The 17,422-nt window shown below is 45.0% G+C and overlaps 1 protein-coding gene across 3 annotated transcripts in view; it reads right to left on the bottom strand.

The window, feature by feature from the left end:
• CLPB (caseinolytic mitochondrial matrix peptidase chaperone subunit B) overlaps positions 1 to 17,422 on the bottom strand; it is a 161,369-nt gene that overhangs the window by 31,722 nt on the left and 112,225 nt on the right. For all 3 annotated transcript variants that reach the window (XM_036325094.1, XM_036325093.1, XM_036325095.1), the window contains one exon: positions 11,713 to 11,810. In XM_036325094.1, the coding sequence (XP_036180987.1) occupies positions 11,713 to 11,810 (98 nt within the window). The remainder of the gene's footprint in view (positions 1 to 11,712; positions 11,811 to 17,422) is intronic.

Here is a 17,422-nt window from a genome sequence, read left to right as displayed (position 1 = left end):
CTGACGACTCCAGTCATATATCTGCCTCCTCCTCCTCCTCCCTGCCCACCCAGTCCCTCTCAGCACGCGGTCCACTAGGCTAGAAGGCTCTGATGGTGAGAAATACACAGGCCGGCTGGTACAGCTCCAGCTGGTGCACTGGCCGGCTTACAGTCAGTCAGGCAGACCATGGAAGGAGCTCGAAGCGATGGAAACTGGTCTCCACTGGTTTGTTGGGTGTTTTCTCACTTCTCCTCAGTGATGGGTATCCCCACCTCTAGGCCTTTTGCTCACTCTGCTCCCTCACCACAGAAGTCTCTCCACTCACACCCACCTCCAAGTGCCTTGGTGATCTCAGCTTCAATACTGTATTGTCTAAGAACCCTCTTGTAAGACTTCCTGCCTGCCGCAGGCCCTGTGGAGCACTTATTTGACTGCCCGTTTCTCTCTTTTCTAATCCATAAAGTTCTTAGTGACAAAGACTAAGTTGTATTCTTCTCTATAGCTCCAGCACCTAGCACAGGGCCGGGCTCACAGAAAGAGTCAATACATGTTGCCAACTAATGAGACAGCAACCATTTGTGGACTAGCTTCTGCATGCCAGGCACTGTACTCAGTGTTTTATACACAGCATCATATTTTTGTTTCCTCTATTTTATTCTTTAAAAAATTTATCTTTATTGTTGAAAGTATTACAGATATGCCTTTTCCCCCCATTGATCCCTGCCACCCCACCCCCGCCCCTCCCAGGCCTTCACCACACTATTGTCTGTGTCCATGGGGTATGCATACATACACATATAAGTTCCTCAGTTAATCTCTCCCCATCCCCACCCTCACCTTCCCTCTGAGATCTGTCAGCCTGTTCCATGCTTCTATGTCTCTGGATCAATTTTGTTTATCAGTTTATTTTGTTCATTAGATTCCATATGAGTGAGATCATGTGATACTTATCTTTCTCTGACTGGTTTATTTTGTTTAGTATAATCCTCTTCAGGTCCCTCTATGCTGTCTCAAAGGGTAAGAGATCCTTTCTTTTTTACAGCTGCATAATATTCCCTGGTGTCAATAGCACAGCTTTTTAAAATCCACTCATCTACTGATGGGCACTTGGGCTAAGATTTACAATCTTAGCTATTGTAAACTGTGCTGCTATGAACATAGGGGTGCATATATTCATTCTTCTTTTTTTTAAAAAAAGTATTTTCTTTATTGATTTCAGAGAGGAAGGGAGAGGGAGAGAGAGATAGAAACATCAATGATGAGAGAGAATCATTGATCAATTGACTCCTGCACACTCCCTACTGGGGATTGAGCATGCAACCCAGGCATGTGCCCTGACTGGAAATGAACCTGGGACCCTTCAGCCTGCAGGTCAACACTCTATCCACTGAGCCAAACTAGCCAGGGCTCTTCTTTTTTTGTTAATCCTCACCTGAGGATAGTTTTCGATTGATTTTAGAGAGTGGAAGGGGGAGGGAGGGAAGGAGAAAGAGAGAAAGAGAAACATCAGTGTGAGAGAGACACACTGGTTGGTTGCCTCCTACATGCACCCTTGCACCCTGACTGGGGATCGAGCCTGCAACTAAGGTAAGTGCCCTTGACAGGAATTGAACCTGGGACCTTTCAGCAAGCCGATGCTGTATCCACTGAGCCAAATTGGCTAGGGCCATATATTCTTTCTGATTGGTCATAGCATCATATTTAATCCTTACAGTTGTCCCCATCTGAAGTTTGGCTCCTCCTTTGGCTCACAGTGGCGCAAGGCATGTGGCGCAAAGAAACTTTGCTCCAGGCAGACCTGAATTCAAACCTCACCTCACCTACCTACTAGCTAGCTGACCCTGGGGCAGTTAATTTACCTCCTTGAATTTTATTTTCCTCATTTATAACATGGTGCTGGTATTCATACCTAACTTGCAGGATCCTTGGGGATGTTGGTGGAGATTAAATGAGATAGTGTATACAAAGCACCTGGCAGAGTCTCTGGCACACAGTGAATGTGTATGTGGAAGTGGTATGTAAGAGACTCAAGGGGAGGAGAGCACAGTAGCTGGCCCTTGGAAGGCCTTTGATAAATGCTACTTCTCCTTCACTGCATTTTGATAACTAATTATGTAACCCAGTGCCATTTATTTATTTATTTGAACTCTTTATTTACCAAAACTCTTTAAAATAATGTAATCTGTGTGGAGCTCCATACATAAAGAGAATGGTTGCTCTGGCTCAAGTAGAAGCCAGGAGCTAAGTCCACTTGGATGCCCCCACTGCCCTGGAAGTGGCCCCTGACTCCTTCCCCTAGGAGCCCGACAGGGCAAAGTCCCAACAACAACAGGGGTCCGAGGACACCTACTATATGGCTCATCTCTGCCTATCAGTTTTCGTTACGTGGTACAGAATTCCTCCATTGATCTGTGGGGCCTCAGAGAACATATCTTTTTCCTTTGCTGCATGCCAAGCCTAACATGACTTTGTCACCACTTTGTTGATTTGGGTACACTGTTCATGGCCTCCTTGTCTTCTCCAGGGAAACATTTCTACTTCCTGTAACTCTTCTTCAGAGTCATGATTTTAGGCTATCTTAGAATTCCTGTTATTTTCTTGGGCAAGGAGAAAGGGTCCTTAACTTCTACGGGGGTCAGAGTGGGGAAAAGTTACACTGTGATTTGGGTGGTTTCTCAGGAGCTTTCCAGATAGTCCTGGGAAAGAGTTAACCTACAGCCTAAATCTAAGCATGTCTCAATTCTCCACCAGCCTGGTGGAGATATATGAACTCCTAAATATCTATTCAGAAAAACTTTTGAAAATGCAGAATTTTGGATAAAAATGTACAGGATACTGAGATTAAACCAGATAGGTTACAGATTCATTCTCTTTTCCTAATGCTTAGCACAGGCTTTGTATAAAAAAATGTACTGAATGAATGACTTGTTAACTATATGAGCCCAGGCTTGTGAAAAGCTAGCCAGTGGAAGAACCTAGGAAAGGAAAATACTTGGTTTGCATATACTCTTCTTGGGAAAGAGGAGAGAGGGGAAAAGGCACTTGGGAAGGGTTCCATAAATAGGGACTACTATTGTTCTTGGCTTTTTGAGGAAATGGGGAGGAAGGGACTAAGGTCAAGGCCGTGCTTTGACAGGGCTCCACAAGAGAAGATAAGTAGGTGACCCAGCCTACAGAAGCAGAGGGTACTGGGCTGAGAGGCACTAGGAAGAAGCCACCCAGGAGCGCAGGAGTGGGGGAGTGATCATCTTCTTAATAAAAGCCATATGCAATTAGCTTCAGAAGCCCTCACCTGGAGCCAGAAGCAACCAGCTCCCTATGCTGCATCTTGGCTGGATATTTGCTGCCACTGGTTTCCATCACTCTTGATTTAACATGGCACCCCTCCTGGCTGTGAGTGCATTTACAGGAAAGGGCTGGGAGGCCGAGGCAAAGCCTAGTTGGGCTCGCTCAGAGGTGGGGAGTGTTACAGGGAGAGGGGGTATGTCAGGCACCATTACTGTTGGACATCCCTTAGAGAAAAGGTCTGATAATGAACCTGGCAGTGTGTTCACTGAGAGGGTAGCTGGGGCGGGGGTGGCAGGCATAATGAGACTCTGGGCAAGAATGGGATAGGTATGGTGGAGGGAAGAGAAGAGAGGCCAAGCTGCAGTTTGCCGCTCATGAGAGTTCAGGGCCACAGAACATACTGGCTGCTCACAGACTCAGATATGCCCTATCCTCCTGGCTCCTTGACTCCAACACCAGCTCACATCATAGCTATGCCCATCACAGAGAGTTGGGTGGGGAGGTCAACAAAAGGGACCAAGGGGCAACAGATGAGACTAGGGAGGGTGATGATGTAAAGAACCCTGAGTGGGAGGAATGACGACAAGGTGAACTCAGGGGATCCAACAAAGGAGCCTAAGGGATGCACAGCAGATGAAAGGAGACGGGAATGAAAGTTTCTTGAACTGGCTCATAAAGGACACATTCCTGGAGAGGAAGACTGGGCACAGAGCAGGCATCAGTCCCATCAGACTTGGTCATCACTACCATCAGTATCTCGGACTCCATTCTCCTCTCTTCCAGACCATCCTCCTGTTGCTGCCAGAGCAATAGTAACATGTAAATCGGGTCATATCACTCCTCTGCAAATAGCTGGGTTGATCCAGAGACAAGACTGGTGAGAGAAGGTTAAAAGGGGCAAGTGAGAAAATGAGTTGTGTTCTTCTCAGTGCATCAAACCAGGAGGCACCTGATACTCTGTATCCTATAACTGGTGACGTTAACTTTGATCACTTGGTGTGGTTGGTGCCAGGTTTCTCCTCTATCATTTTTCCCTTTGTAATTAATAAGTATCTTGTGGGGTAAAAATCTGAGGCAATGTAAATATTCTGTTATTCCTCAAACTTCCATTCACTAGTTTTAGCATCCATTGGTGATCTTGCCTGACTTGGGACCAGCTGTTCTAACCTTGCAGCCCTATGAAGTTCAGAGGATTTCATCCCTCAAAAAAAAAAAAAAAAAAAAAAAAAAAAAAAAAAAAAAAAAAAGGAGGTAAAGTAAATTAAAGCAAGGTTCCACTGGTAGCAAATAATAGAGACAGAACACTAACGGTTGTAGCCTGACTCCAGCTCCTGCACTTTCATCCTGGAGATAAGACCTGTTCCCTGCCTTCAGGGAGTTCAGAGTCTATTCAGGGAAATGAGACTTAAAACACAAATTTCCTACCTCTACTTTTAACACAGGACTTCCTAATGAATTTATTGAAAACAAACACCAGACGGTATTCTTGCCAAAAATGCATAATCTGAGTTAATTATAAGGAAACCTTAGATAAACCCTAATTGAGGGACAGCCTACAAAATAATCGGTTTGTACTTGTTAGAATGTCAAAGTAATGAAAGACTGAGGAACCGTTCCAGATCAAAGAAGACTAAAGAGACACTGACAACTGAATCCAACTTGGGACCCAGGATTTTCTTTTCTTTACATATGTTTTTATTGATTTTGGAGAGATAGAAACATCAATGAGAGAGAAACATCGACTGGCTGCTTCCTCTATGCCCCCTACTGGGGATTGAGCCTGCAACCCAGGCATGTGCCCAGATCAGGAATTGAACCGGTGACCTTTCGGTTCATGGGTCAATACTCAACCACTGAGCCACACCAGCTAGGCAAATTTTATTTTCTTGTAAAGAGAATTATTGGAACAACTGGAGAAATCTGAATAATATCTGTAGAGTAGTTGGGATCAATATAATGCTCTGATTCTGAGGCTTGTACTGAGGTTATGTAAGAAAATGTACTTGTTTTTTTTTTTGTTTTTTTTTTAATTAATATATTTTATTGATTCTTTACAGAGAGGAAGGGAGAGAGATAGAGAGTTAGAAACATCGATGAGAGAGAATCATCGATCAGCTGCCTCCTGCACATCTCCCACTGGGGATATGCCCGCAACCCAGGTACATGCCCTTGACCGGAATCGAACCTGGGACCTCTCAGTCCGCAGGCCGATGCTCTATCCACTGAGCCAAACCGGTTTCGGCTACTTGTTTTTTTGAAAATTCATATAAGTATTTAAGGATAAAGGGGCTTAAAATGTATTATTTACTCTCAAATGATTCAGAAAAGAGATATAGCTCTCTCTATATATTTATGCATATTTAAGTAATAAAGCAAGTGTAATAAATGTTAATGATTGGTAATCTGCATGAAGTATTATAGTAAGTCATTGTACTCTTTTTTTGAAATCATGTAAAAATAAAAGAAAAAGAGCCCAGTATAATTTTACCCTTGGGGAATGGGGAGTACTGGAAGGGAGTAGAAAGTGAGCTTCTGCGTGCTTGTAATAGTTTATTTCTTGACTATTACACTAATATTATGGGTACCTTATACGAGTATATTTCAATAAAAAGTTTTTAAGAAGTTAAAAACAAAGGAAGGACAAAGCCTGTCCCCATAAAGCAAAGCACTGTCTGGCCCATAGTAAACCTGTAATGAAGGTCAGATAGTGTTTTCATCCCCACAGGACTAAGCACAGGGCCAGGCACCAGCACTCAAAGTGAGATGCGTAGCAGGGAGCAAGCTGGAAAAGGAAGGGAAGAAATCCCTTTTCACCCTAAACCAGAAGGAACATAACCCTCCTACCCTCCTGCATACCTCACCCCTTCCCTCCTGGAAAGCTTTCTTCAGCTCTGATGGGAGCACCCAGGCTCGAAGCCTTGAATGGGGGGCCCAGGGGAGCATTGCATCCCAAGCTACCCCTGAAGCAAATGAAAAAATATAGACATAGGAAATGTGCTTGTGCTTCTGTCACTGGGATATGCAAATAAAATATATATGATAGGTCTATCTGCCTAATATTCCTGCCAATTCATTCTCTGGGTGTGATTAAAATGAGCAATAAATTCCTCGTGAGTCTCGGTGGAGTGAGGATCTGGGAGTAGAGATGCGGGCTGGCACCAGCACGTCCCCCTCAGCTGAATATTCATCATGGAATAGCTCCCCATATTTTTGTTTTATCTGCCATCATGTGCACAGAGATATATTTCTACCTCTCCTTCGTCACTTAGTTAAGACATGAAAATGGTCTACGCTTTAAGTATTAAACTCTCCATCTAGTGCAGGGGTGGGGAACCTTTTTTCTCCCAAGGGCCATTTGGATATTTAAACATCATTTGTGGGCCATACAAAATTATTAACTTAAAAATCAGCCTGCTGTATTTGGTCAAACATTTAATTAACTCACCCCTAATGCCTTGGCAGGGCCAGACCAAATGATTTTGCAGGCTGGATGTTCCCCACCCCTGATCTAGTGAGATCACAGGCTACCTTCTCTATGAAGCCTGACATGCTCATTCTGCCTGGAGGAGACCCATGCTTTCTTGGAGCCCCACAAAATCTGTGTAGACCCCCTCCCCTAAGGCATAAATCAGTCTGTGGGTATTAGAGCTGGGAGTTCCCGCCTCTCCCCATGTTCCTCACATGGCCCACTCAGGGGACAGGAGCTGGGCTTCATCTACCTCTGGATCTTCTTGGGGGTCCCAAAGAGGCCAAGAGAACTAAGTAAACTAACAGTGAGGAGTAACTCATTTGGACCAATTAAGGTCACAGAAATTTTAGATAAGCAACACCTTTTGAAAGGCAGAATAAAAAAAAAAATAGGCTAATGGATAATTTTAAAATAGGAAAGTCATCAAGAAATAACATTAAGTGAAAAAAGCAAGATCCCAAATGAGGAACTAGATCATAACTCAAACACCTTGAGAGTCACGTAGAAAATATACATATTTGACAGACAAGCACATACAATAGGGAATGGGAAGGCCTGTGGCTAGAGAGTCCACACTCCAACCTCTAAAGCAGTGGTTCTCAACCTTCTGGCCCTTTAAATACAGTTCCTCATGCTGTGACCCAACCATAAAATTATTTTCGTTGCTACTTCATAACTGTAATGTTGCTACTGTTATGAATCGTAATGTAAATATCTGATATGCAGGATGGTCTGAGGTGACCCCTGCGAAAGGGTCATTCGACCGCCAAAGGGGCCACGACCCACAGGTTGAGAACTGCTGCTCTAAAGCATTACATTGACATTTAAAAAAATTCTAGCTGGCAAAATAAAATATGGCTGCCAGTTTGAGATCCTTGGTATATACAAAAAGTCCACCTATATAAATATATATAGGTATGGTCCAGAAAAGGTATAGTATCATAAGAGGAAATCTCTTATTTATATTTCAATAATTATTTGTAACAACTTGATTTTCTCTAAGTCACCTGCTTGCTTTCTTTCAGCTTCAGTTTCCCATCTGTAAAATGGAATAATAAGAGCTGCTTCATATATTTGTTATAGGGTTAGAAAAAATATATATTAGAGCACCTGGCATAGTGCCTGGATACATTGATAAATGGTACTCACTATTATTAAAAATAATTTAAAATATTAATAATGGTTACAAATAGGTAGAAGGACTAGAATGCTTTTAATTGAAATTTAGCTAGTTGACATCTCTTCCAGGAGGCCTCCCTTGGTCTCCCAGGCAGGATCAGAGGCCACCTCTGGGTTTTCAGTGGTGTCATGGTTCGCTTGCCTGTCTCTTTGTCAGACTGTGAGCTCCTTCAGTGTTTCACCATCTGTCTTCTTCCCACATAGCCCAGAGCGTGGCATGCAGATGTCACTTATAAATATGTACCGAATTATTATTATTATTTTTTTAAAATATATTTTATTGATTTTTTACAGAGAGGAAGGGAGAGAGATAGTTAGAAACATCGATGAGAGAGAAACATCGATCAGCTGCCTCCTGCACATCTCCTACTGGGGATGTGCCCGCAACCCAGGTACATGCCCTTGACCGGTATCGAACCTGGGACCTCTCAGTCCGCAGGCCGACGCTCTATCCACTGAGCCAAACCGTTCCGGCAGAATTATTTAATTCTCTTATTTTACCTTTCTAATTTTCTATGATGGGACAGATAGCTTTTATAATTCACATTTTCTGTAAGGAGCCCATATTTGACTACACAGTGGTAGGTGAAGGTGGAAGAGGCTGAGCTGGGTGGCAGAGGATACTGGATGGATAGAAGAGGAGTAAGATAAGGTCAGAGTGGTGGTAACTCATGTTTAGACAAAGAGCCAGGAGATGCAGTCTCAGGCTGGAGCCTCAGCAAGCTCTAGGCCTGAGTCATTACGTTACAAATATAGGGCCTGAACTCAGGAGCAGATGCTGCTCTTACTGGCAGAGGGAGACAGAACCCAGGTCTAACGTAGTGCTCTTCCCCAGAAACTCTGCCTCACAGTTTTGAAGAGGTAGTTTTTGCAGCTTGGAGGAAAAAACCAGAGCAGAAAGAATGGGTGACCACATAGATGCTAAGCAACTGAGAGAAAGACAATGATGCCGACATCCAGGGAGAGCTGAAGGCTAGTTCAGCTGGTTAGGATCTGATTGGAGAGCAGAGCAATCAGGTGGAAATGTTGAGCGGACAGCTAGACATTCCAGATGTAGGAAGTCCGGACCGGATGAAGGGATCAAGTACAGAGAGGTGACAAAAAACAGTCTTCCAGTTGAGAGGCTGCAGAAGCCGAGGGCTGGCTCTAAATGGTTGTCTAGCCTCTACCGGGCAGCTCTGTTAGGGAGCTCCTCTTTGCAGCTGCCACCCACTAAGCTTGGCTCTGTCCTAGCTTTGCTGCTGAATGAATCTCCTCCCCTCCCACCCACAGCCGTTCCCGTGCCTAAGTGCAATCTGTCTTCAGGGCCAGATGACCCTATTGCCTTCAGCATTTTTTCAGGCAGTTCCTCTTGCCCCCTTACTGCCCTCCTTACAGAGACTCTAAGAACTCAGTCTACTCAGAAGGTAGTGTCTGCAGTTGCTCTCTGTGGTCCAGAAGAGTCTGATTGGCAGAGCAATGCAACTGCCATTTGTTAACTGCCTTGTGGCTGACATCAAGCCATTTCTTGGTCAGCCAAATTCTGTTAAGAGTGCCTCAGCAGCTCTAACCCGTCCACATATGCTGGCACCAAGCGGCCCATTCTCTTGCCTTACATGACCAGAACAGAGCCTGACCTGTATCACATCACCTGACAAATAATTTGTATTCTTAGCCAAGTGCAGTGCTTGCTCTCAGGGGACAATAATTAGGCCTGAAAGGGGAAATTATGACTGGGACGTAGTCCCCAAGGTTATCTGAAACATGCTTAGGGATTTCCTTAAGGCACATGGGAAAGCTGACTTGACTTCAGGGGCTGCTCCTAGGGGTAGGAAATCTGAACAAAGGGAAGGAAGCATTTGCTCTATGGAATTTCTGCTCTTTGCTGGTCCCAAGTGCCCCTTGGAATGTGCCGTGAAAGCCAGTCCACCTTCCTAACTCCTCTCATTCTCCGGAGGGAACATTGCAAGATGGTCTCCTAAGGATTCCAAGGAGATAAGCTGTGGTTAATGCTGGTTACCAAGTATTTCCAGTTCTCCCCCTTCTAGGCACATGGTAAGTTCACTCTTGTCTCCTTTCGATTGGGCAGGAACATGGGATTAGTATGTCCAGTGAGTTGTGAGTGGAAGTAGAGGGTCCTATTTCCAGACTGTGCATTTAGCTGCAGTGCAAGATCTTCCAGAAAATTCTTTTCCCATGCAATCAGCATCGTTCCACAGGATGGATGCTCTGCACTCGGGTCCCTGAGTGCCTGTAATGAGCAGAGCACATACTCCCTCCCCCCTCTCCTCCCGACCCACAATGAACATGCAGTGTGAGGCAAAAATAAATCTTTGTTCTTTTAGACAACTGAAATTTGGGGTTGTTACAACAGCATATGTTTATCCTGACTGGCAGACAGACAATCGTATATTGAATGGAACTTTAAAAACAATTTATTCCAATGTTTTCATTTCACAGAGGTAAACCAAGCTTTAGTGAGGGAAAGTGCTAGCCCAAGGTCACCCAGTCAGTAAGTGATGGAGCTGGGATCACAGCCTACATCCTGTCTCAGTGCAGTGACCTAAGTGCTTTTTCTCAAGGCAGAGAGTATTTGCCACTAGGTGGGACCTGCTACACTGAATCATCTCAGGGCACTTTGCCAACAAGAGACTCCATGATGCTGGAAAGAGCATAAGACAGGGTCAGGAACCAGGTCTTCCAGTTCCAGTCCGGTCACTAAACTTACTTTGTCCAAGTCTATTAATTTCAGTTTTGATGCTAACTTACTCTGGGACCAAAGGCAAGCCACATCACACCCCTGGGCTCCAATTTCTCTAGAAGTAAAATGAGTCATTTGATTTCAGAGTTTAAAATGTTTGCCCCACAGCAGAGCCTCCAAGGAGGCTGCTCAGGAGGGGAGGGATAGGCCAGGAAAGGAGTAGGTCTGCCTCTCTTTCAACCAGAACAGCTCTATTTTCCTCTGACTTATTTGGTTTGGCTTTGGCATGATTTCCCATCACTGGACTTGATGATTTCTGAGGTCCCTGCCAACTCTGAGATTTGTGATTCCAGTTCTTGGATTGTGCCAAGTAGTTCCTAAGCTACAGCTTGGTGGCTGGGAAGAGTCTTTATTTTATTTTATTTTTTTAAAAATATATTTTATTGATTTTTTTACAGAGAAGAAGGGAGAGGGACAGAGAGTCAGAAACATTGATGAGAGAGAAACATCGATCAGCTGCCTCCTGCACACCCCTCACTGGGGATGTGCCCGCAACCAAGGTACATGCCCTTGACTGGAATCGAATCGGGGACCTTTCAGTCCGCAGGCCGATGCTCTATCCACTGAGCCAAACTGGTTACGGCTGGGAAGAGTCTTTAGGGAGTTAGAAAGTTTGGGTGAGAGGATGAAATTAAGATGAAGGTTTGCGGGGAGGTCTCAGACTGTATATGGTTCTCTAGAGTGTGTGTGAAGAGGAGGGTCAGAGAATGGTTCTAGAGGAGGGGTAAGGAGAGGATTGCCTGATGAGGCTATAGAGTACATGAGGCCTGGGCTGAAGGGTTTGTCTCACTAGCTCCCCTCCCATGAAGAGGAACGAGGAGGTCCGTCATCTCAAAAATTAAATTTGATGGTTAATCCTCAGAAGCAAAAAGTGGTTCAGGCTTCTTCCTGGTTACAATAGGAACAGTTTCCTATTCTTGATGAGACTAGGGGTTGGATTTGTTTTCAACAGACAATAATCACCTAAGGAAGTGTGAAGCCTGACATAATTTAATGAGTGAAAGATTAAATGCCTCAGAGTGCCCACAGGCCTTCTCCTTTCTCTGAGACTTACCTTGGCCTCAGAAGTCCTTAGAAGCTTCATCACTTCCCCTTCTCGGGCATAGTCCAAGGGTGTGTGTCCCATTTCATTCCTCTGTAGGGGGTTGGCTCCTGGCAGGAGGAGGAGAAAGAGGTTGTCAGAGGTGGTCAGAAGCTCTGTGAGCAATCAGTGAGATTGAACCCTGATTTTATTGTCAGGAATGCCTGTGGAAATGTAGAGCAACAAAAACTTAAGACACTGTAGAATGGTGGGAAGAACATGTCAAGTTCCTCTGAGAGGAGAGTTCTTAGCCTTCTCTGACACAGAGGTCAGAGTATTGGGGCTCCCACGTGTACAGAAACATACCACACACACTACTACACATACAGATGTGTTACACACAGGTGTAACACACAGGTGTGCTGTGCACATACAAATACACCAACTGAATATGCCAACAAATGTACCAAACATATAGATTACTTTACCCCAATGGCCTTAGTCATTAAAATACTCCCATTATGTCCTAGTTGGGTAGCTCAGCTGGTTAGAGTATCGTCCTGATAGACCAAGGTTGCGGGTTCAATCCCTGGTCAGGGTACATACGAAGAAGCAACCAATGAATGCATAAATAAGTGGAACAAAACAATGTTTCTCTCTGAAAATCAATAAATAAAATCCTCATGTTATCCAACACATTCATATACAGATGAATAGTCATTCACAAAAATCATGTAAAAGGGTTCCTTTCTAGAGCACAGGATGTCCCAAAAAACAATTAAAAGGCTCCCTTCTTTCTGCTCTCTGCTCCCCCGCTCCCCCTTTTTTTTTTTTTTTTTTTTTAATATATTTTATTGATTTTTTACAGAGAGGAAGGGAGAGAGATAGAGAGTTAGAAACATCAATGAGAGAGAAACATCGATCAGCTGCCTCCTGCACATCTCCTACTGGGGATGTGCCCGCAACCCAGGTACATGCCCTTGACCGGAATCGAACCTGAGACCTTTCAGTCCGTAGGCCGACGCTCTATCCACTGAGCCAAACCGGTTTCGGCCCGCTCCCCTTTTTTAAACGTTTTACTTTTTAGGTTGTATTTATTTTATATTTTATTGACTTTTAGAGAGAGGAAGGGAGAAGGATAAAGGGATAGAAACCTTGATGAGATGCCCACGCTGGTTTGGCTCAGTAAATAGAGAATCAGGCTGCGGACTAAAGGGTCCCAGGTTTGATTCTGGTTAAGGGCACATACCTAGGTTGCAGGTTCGATCCCTGTCCCTGGTCAGAGTGCATGCAGGAGGCAGCTAATCGATGTCTCTTCCCACATCAAGGTATCTCTCTCTCTGTCTCCTCCCTCCCTCCCATTCTCCAAAAATCAATGGGAAAATCCTCGGGTGAGGATTTTTTTAAAAAAGAAAAGAAACTTTGATGAGATGAGAAACATCACTGATCCCCACTGGGGATGGAGCCTGAAACCTGGGCATGTGCCCTGACTGGAAATCGAACCAATGACATCTTGGTTCCTGGGTCGATGCTCAATAGGTGAGCCACACCAGCTGGTGGGCCTCTCTCTCTCTCTCAATGCTCTTTTCTCTCTGGCATTTCCTGCCTGCCAGAGTCAGCAGAGTCCTCTGGAAGGGTGTGGCCATCCCCAGCAACCTGGCTGTGCCAGCCCAGGTTCAGTTCGAGACTCTTACCAATACTAGCTGTTGGTGAGTGTGTGCTTATAGGCAAGCTTCCTTCCAATCATTAGTTCCTGTGATTTGAAGACAAAGTATGACAAAAAGAAGCTGCTTGCCTGGGGCCATCCATCTACCTTCTCCCTCTTTTAAGTGCCAGCAGCTGTCAAACCTGTATACAGTGTTTACTGTGTGCAAGGCTTGGCAGTTATGGAGGAAAGGCAACTCCACCCCGAGGCTGTCAGAAGCTCTTTTCCAAAGCCCAGGTCTGAGCACCTTACTCTCCTCTTCAAAAACTGTTCATTCCATTCAATTTGGCAAACTTTAAATGAGTGGGGCTTGGGGACACAGAAGAATCACTGGCCCTGCTCCAAAGGCACTCCTCTCAAGGCAGGAAGAGAGAAACATGAGAAGAAAGCTGTGCCTTGAGCACAGCAGATGGTTAAGAACTATGTGTTAAATGGAACATTCCTTGATCTTTCTTGGTAGGGAAGTGTTGTCTAAGAAGTAAAGAAAGGTTAAGACGCAGTCTCTGCCATAAGAATGGAACTGGCTGGCTGGGGACACTAAATACCCAGGTAAGGCTGTCAGTGTGTACTGCCACTGTTTGTTAAAAATCACCCTTTCTCGCCGAAACCGGTTTGGCTCAGTGGATAGAGCGTCGGCCTGCGGACTGAAGGGTCCCGGGTTCGATTCCGGTCAAGGGCATGTGCCTGGGTTGCGGGCATATCCCCAGTGGGGGATGTGCGGGAGGCAGCTGATCGACGTTTCTCTCTCATCGATGTTTCTAGCTCTCTATCTCTCTCCCTTCCTCTCTGTAAAAAATCAATAAAATATATTAAAAAAAAAATCACCCTTTCTCAATCCCAGACTGTGGAAACATTTATATCATAATATAAAACCATTCCTATGGAAGCTCTCTGCTTCTTAAAATCCTATGTACTTATTAGCAACAGCAAACATTTATTAAGCATTTACATGTGGCTGTCTGCCTGGGCTGCAGAGGAAGAGGTTTAGAGGAAGAGGGGAAAGGGGCAGAGTGCAGGAAGTAAAATCCAGGCCAAGGAAACTTATTATCAATAACACAATTAATACTTTTATACACAATCCTATTTTCTAATAGGAATTGTTACAGAATATTCATAATTTTAAACTGAGATATAATTCACATACATTTTTAAAGTATACAATTCAGTGATTTGAAATATATTTACGAAGTTGTAAAACCATTACCACTATCTAATTCCAGATCATTTTCATTATCTCAAAAATAAACCTCGTAATCATTATCAAAGGCTACCCCCTTCTCCCCATCTCCCTCATCCCCAACAAACAGTGTCTACTGTCTCTATAGGTTTGCCCATACTTGATCTTTCATATAAATAGAATCATACAATGTGTGGCCTCTGTATCTGGTTTCTTTCACTTAGCATAATGTTTTCAAGGTCCATCCATGTTGTAGCATGTATTACTCACGCTACCACATGAATGTAGTATGTACTCCATTCCTTTTTATACCTGAATAATATTCCACTGTGTGTATGTACCACATTTTGCTTATCCATTCACTAGCCAATGGACATCTGGGTTGTTTCCCCCTTTTAGCCATTATGAATGCTGCTATGAACATCTGTGTACAAAGTCTTTACATGGATATATGTTTTTATGTCTTTTGGATACATATCTAGAAGTGGTAATAATAGCCGCTGGTATTTACTAAGCACTTACTGTATGCCAGGCACTGTGCTCTGCACTTTATATATATTATATCATTTAATCCTAACAACCATCCTGAGGGTTAGAAATTAAAATGCTAAAGACATGGAAACTGGGTACAGAGAACTGAAATAGGTCACAAAGTTGGTTATTTCCTTAGTCCAGGAGTCAAACCCCCTCCAGAATTTTTTTTTTTTAACTCCAATTCTCCACTCTGCCATCTGGGCGGCCAGGACACATCCCTGCTGAAAAATCCTTCAGTGGCTTTTCACTCCTTACAGGATAAAGTACAGCCTTCCTAGTGAGGAGAGTGTTTTCGGCAGCCTCAAGGGGAGGCTCTGTCACTAGATATGGGCTGGAGTGGAAGGGTGATGAGGGAGAGGCCGAGAAGAAAAAGACAAGAGGGGCAAAGAGAAGAGAAATGGAAGAGGGGGAAAAAATGGGAAAGAGAAGGGGAGAGGGAAAGAAAGACAAGGGGAGAGAGGAAGACAGTGGGAGAACTGAGGGTGAGATTAACCGCTTCAAACAAGTGCTGTCAGTGATCTATATTTGCTTACAGAATGAAAAATGTGAGCCATAAACATTGGCCACCGAGTAATTTCTAGTAGAGCGGTGTCACTTCTCATAGAGAATGGGATGGGGACAGGTAGGACATCCCTGCACCTGGGCCGCCGGCACAGAGATGCCTTTGAAAGCGGTGCTGGGCCTGTCCCTAGACCAGGAAGCTCTCAGCCAGGCTCCACCCCAGCCACTTCCGAGGAGGGAAGCCAGTAGAGTTTCCCCAAGGTTCTGGAGCCTCAGGGTAGTGCGTCTGCTCCCACTTTAGGAAGGCTGAGGCAGGGGCACCATGGATAATGTCCATCTAATATTAGCCCCCAGCCCCCACACCCTTGCTCTGATGCTCTGACTTGACTAATTGCTGTAATAATTGATAGAACCTGACTTCTACAACTGATCGATTTCACCTTCACGACCAACGGCCACAAACCATTACACTCCAATAAATAACCACGTTGGGCCTCACCCGCCTGCCCTCTCTGGGGGCATCAGGATGGCCCGTGCCCTGGCCTGACCTCCCCTTGCCTCCCACCCAGGGCCTCTCCAGGCTGAGCAGCTGGTCTAGAGGGTCAGGCCTCTGGGAGCAAGTGAAAGGGCTGGATGGAGGTGGGGAGTGCTAATCGCAGGCCATCCGTCACCTCCCACTGGCTGTCTGGGGTTGGGGCCAACACCTGGAGCACCCCAGGCAGTCTAGTGCAGGACCCCCTCCCCTCCCCTCCCCGCTCTAGATTAGTGTGTCCCAGCTTATAATATTTGATAAATAGCAGACTGGCTTCTTGGCAGCACTGCTGCGGCTGCGCTGCCCGCTACAGCTGTGGAAGGTCACTCATTGGGGAAATATGTTTCTGTCAGTGGTATTGAAAAAAGTTTAGTGGAGTGACAGGCCTCAATTTTTCAAATTTTATTAACTCCATCCTCTTAACCATTTGTCTTGAATTCCTTCAGATTCTGGGGGATCTGTCAATAGGGCTTGAGCCAGAAAGGTAGGGTGTGGTGTGGGTGCTCATGGGTCCTGGCTGGCAGGGTGACTGGCTTGGGTCTTATCACCCAGGGCAGGGTAAGGCAGTGGAAATTGTGTGAGTGAGAGAGAAGGCTGGCCCGCTGGGGCCCAGCAAGCCCAGTGCTCTTCTCTGGCACAGCACCTGCCTTTGATTTGACACAATCACAGACTTCCCAAGAGGAAAAAGACATTAATAGTGAGCTCTCCCAGCTCCGTAAGAAGTGACTCCCCTCTTACATCCAAACAGGTGGTCACCTGGCTTCCCTGAATGTGCCTAGAACCAAGTTCCAAGCTCATGGTCCTTCAAGGAGTTTCTCCACTAAACTAAGGGTATATCCTTTTCATATGAGCCCTAACCTCTCTCTCCAGCCCCACTCCCACCTTGGTCTTCCTGTAAATACCTATTCATTTTTTAAGACCCAGTCAGGTTTCTCCTCCAGGAAAGTTTCCTTGTCTTCCTACTACCCCAGGTTTGGAACCATCCTTTGTGCTTCCATGGGCCCTTCTGCCTCTATCTTACTGCACTAATCATGCTGTGTTAAAATTGTCTGTCTGCAACCAAGACTTGGAGCTCTCAGAAGCTAGGGACCATGTCTGATCCACTGCTTATCCTTGCTACCCAGCACATAACAGGATTCCGTAACATTTACCAAACCAATGGACTTTTTATAGGTGTTATCTTCTGAGGCCACACACAACATGGCTGTTCTTTCTGCCCCAGAAAAGCTTTCTGACTGCAAGTGTGTGACCATGCCAAAATCCCCAGTCTCTTTACTGGTCCTAGATACCTCTC

This window comes from Myotis myotis, unplaced genomic scaffold, assembly GCF_014108235.1.
Source record: "Myotis myotis isolate mMyoMyo1 unplaced genomic scaffold, mMyoMyo1.p scaffold_m19_p_10, whole genome shotgun sequence".
NCBI lineage: Eukaryota > Metazoa > Chordata > Mammalia > Chiroptera > Vespertilionidae > Myotis > Myotis myotis.
This window is presented reverse-complemented; position numbering and strand designations above follow the sequence as displayed.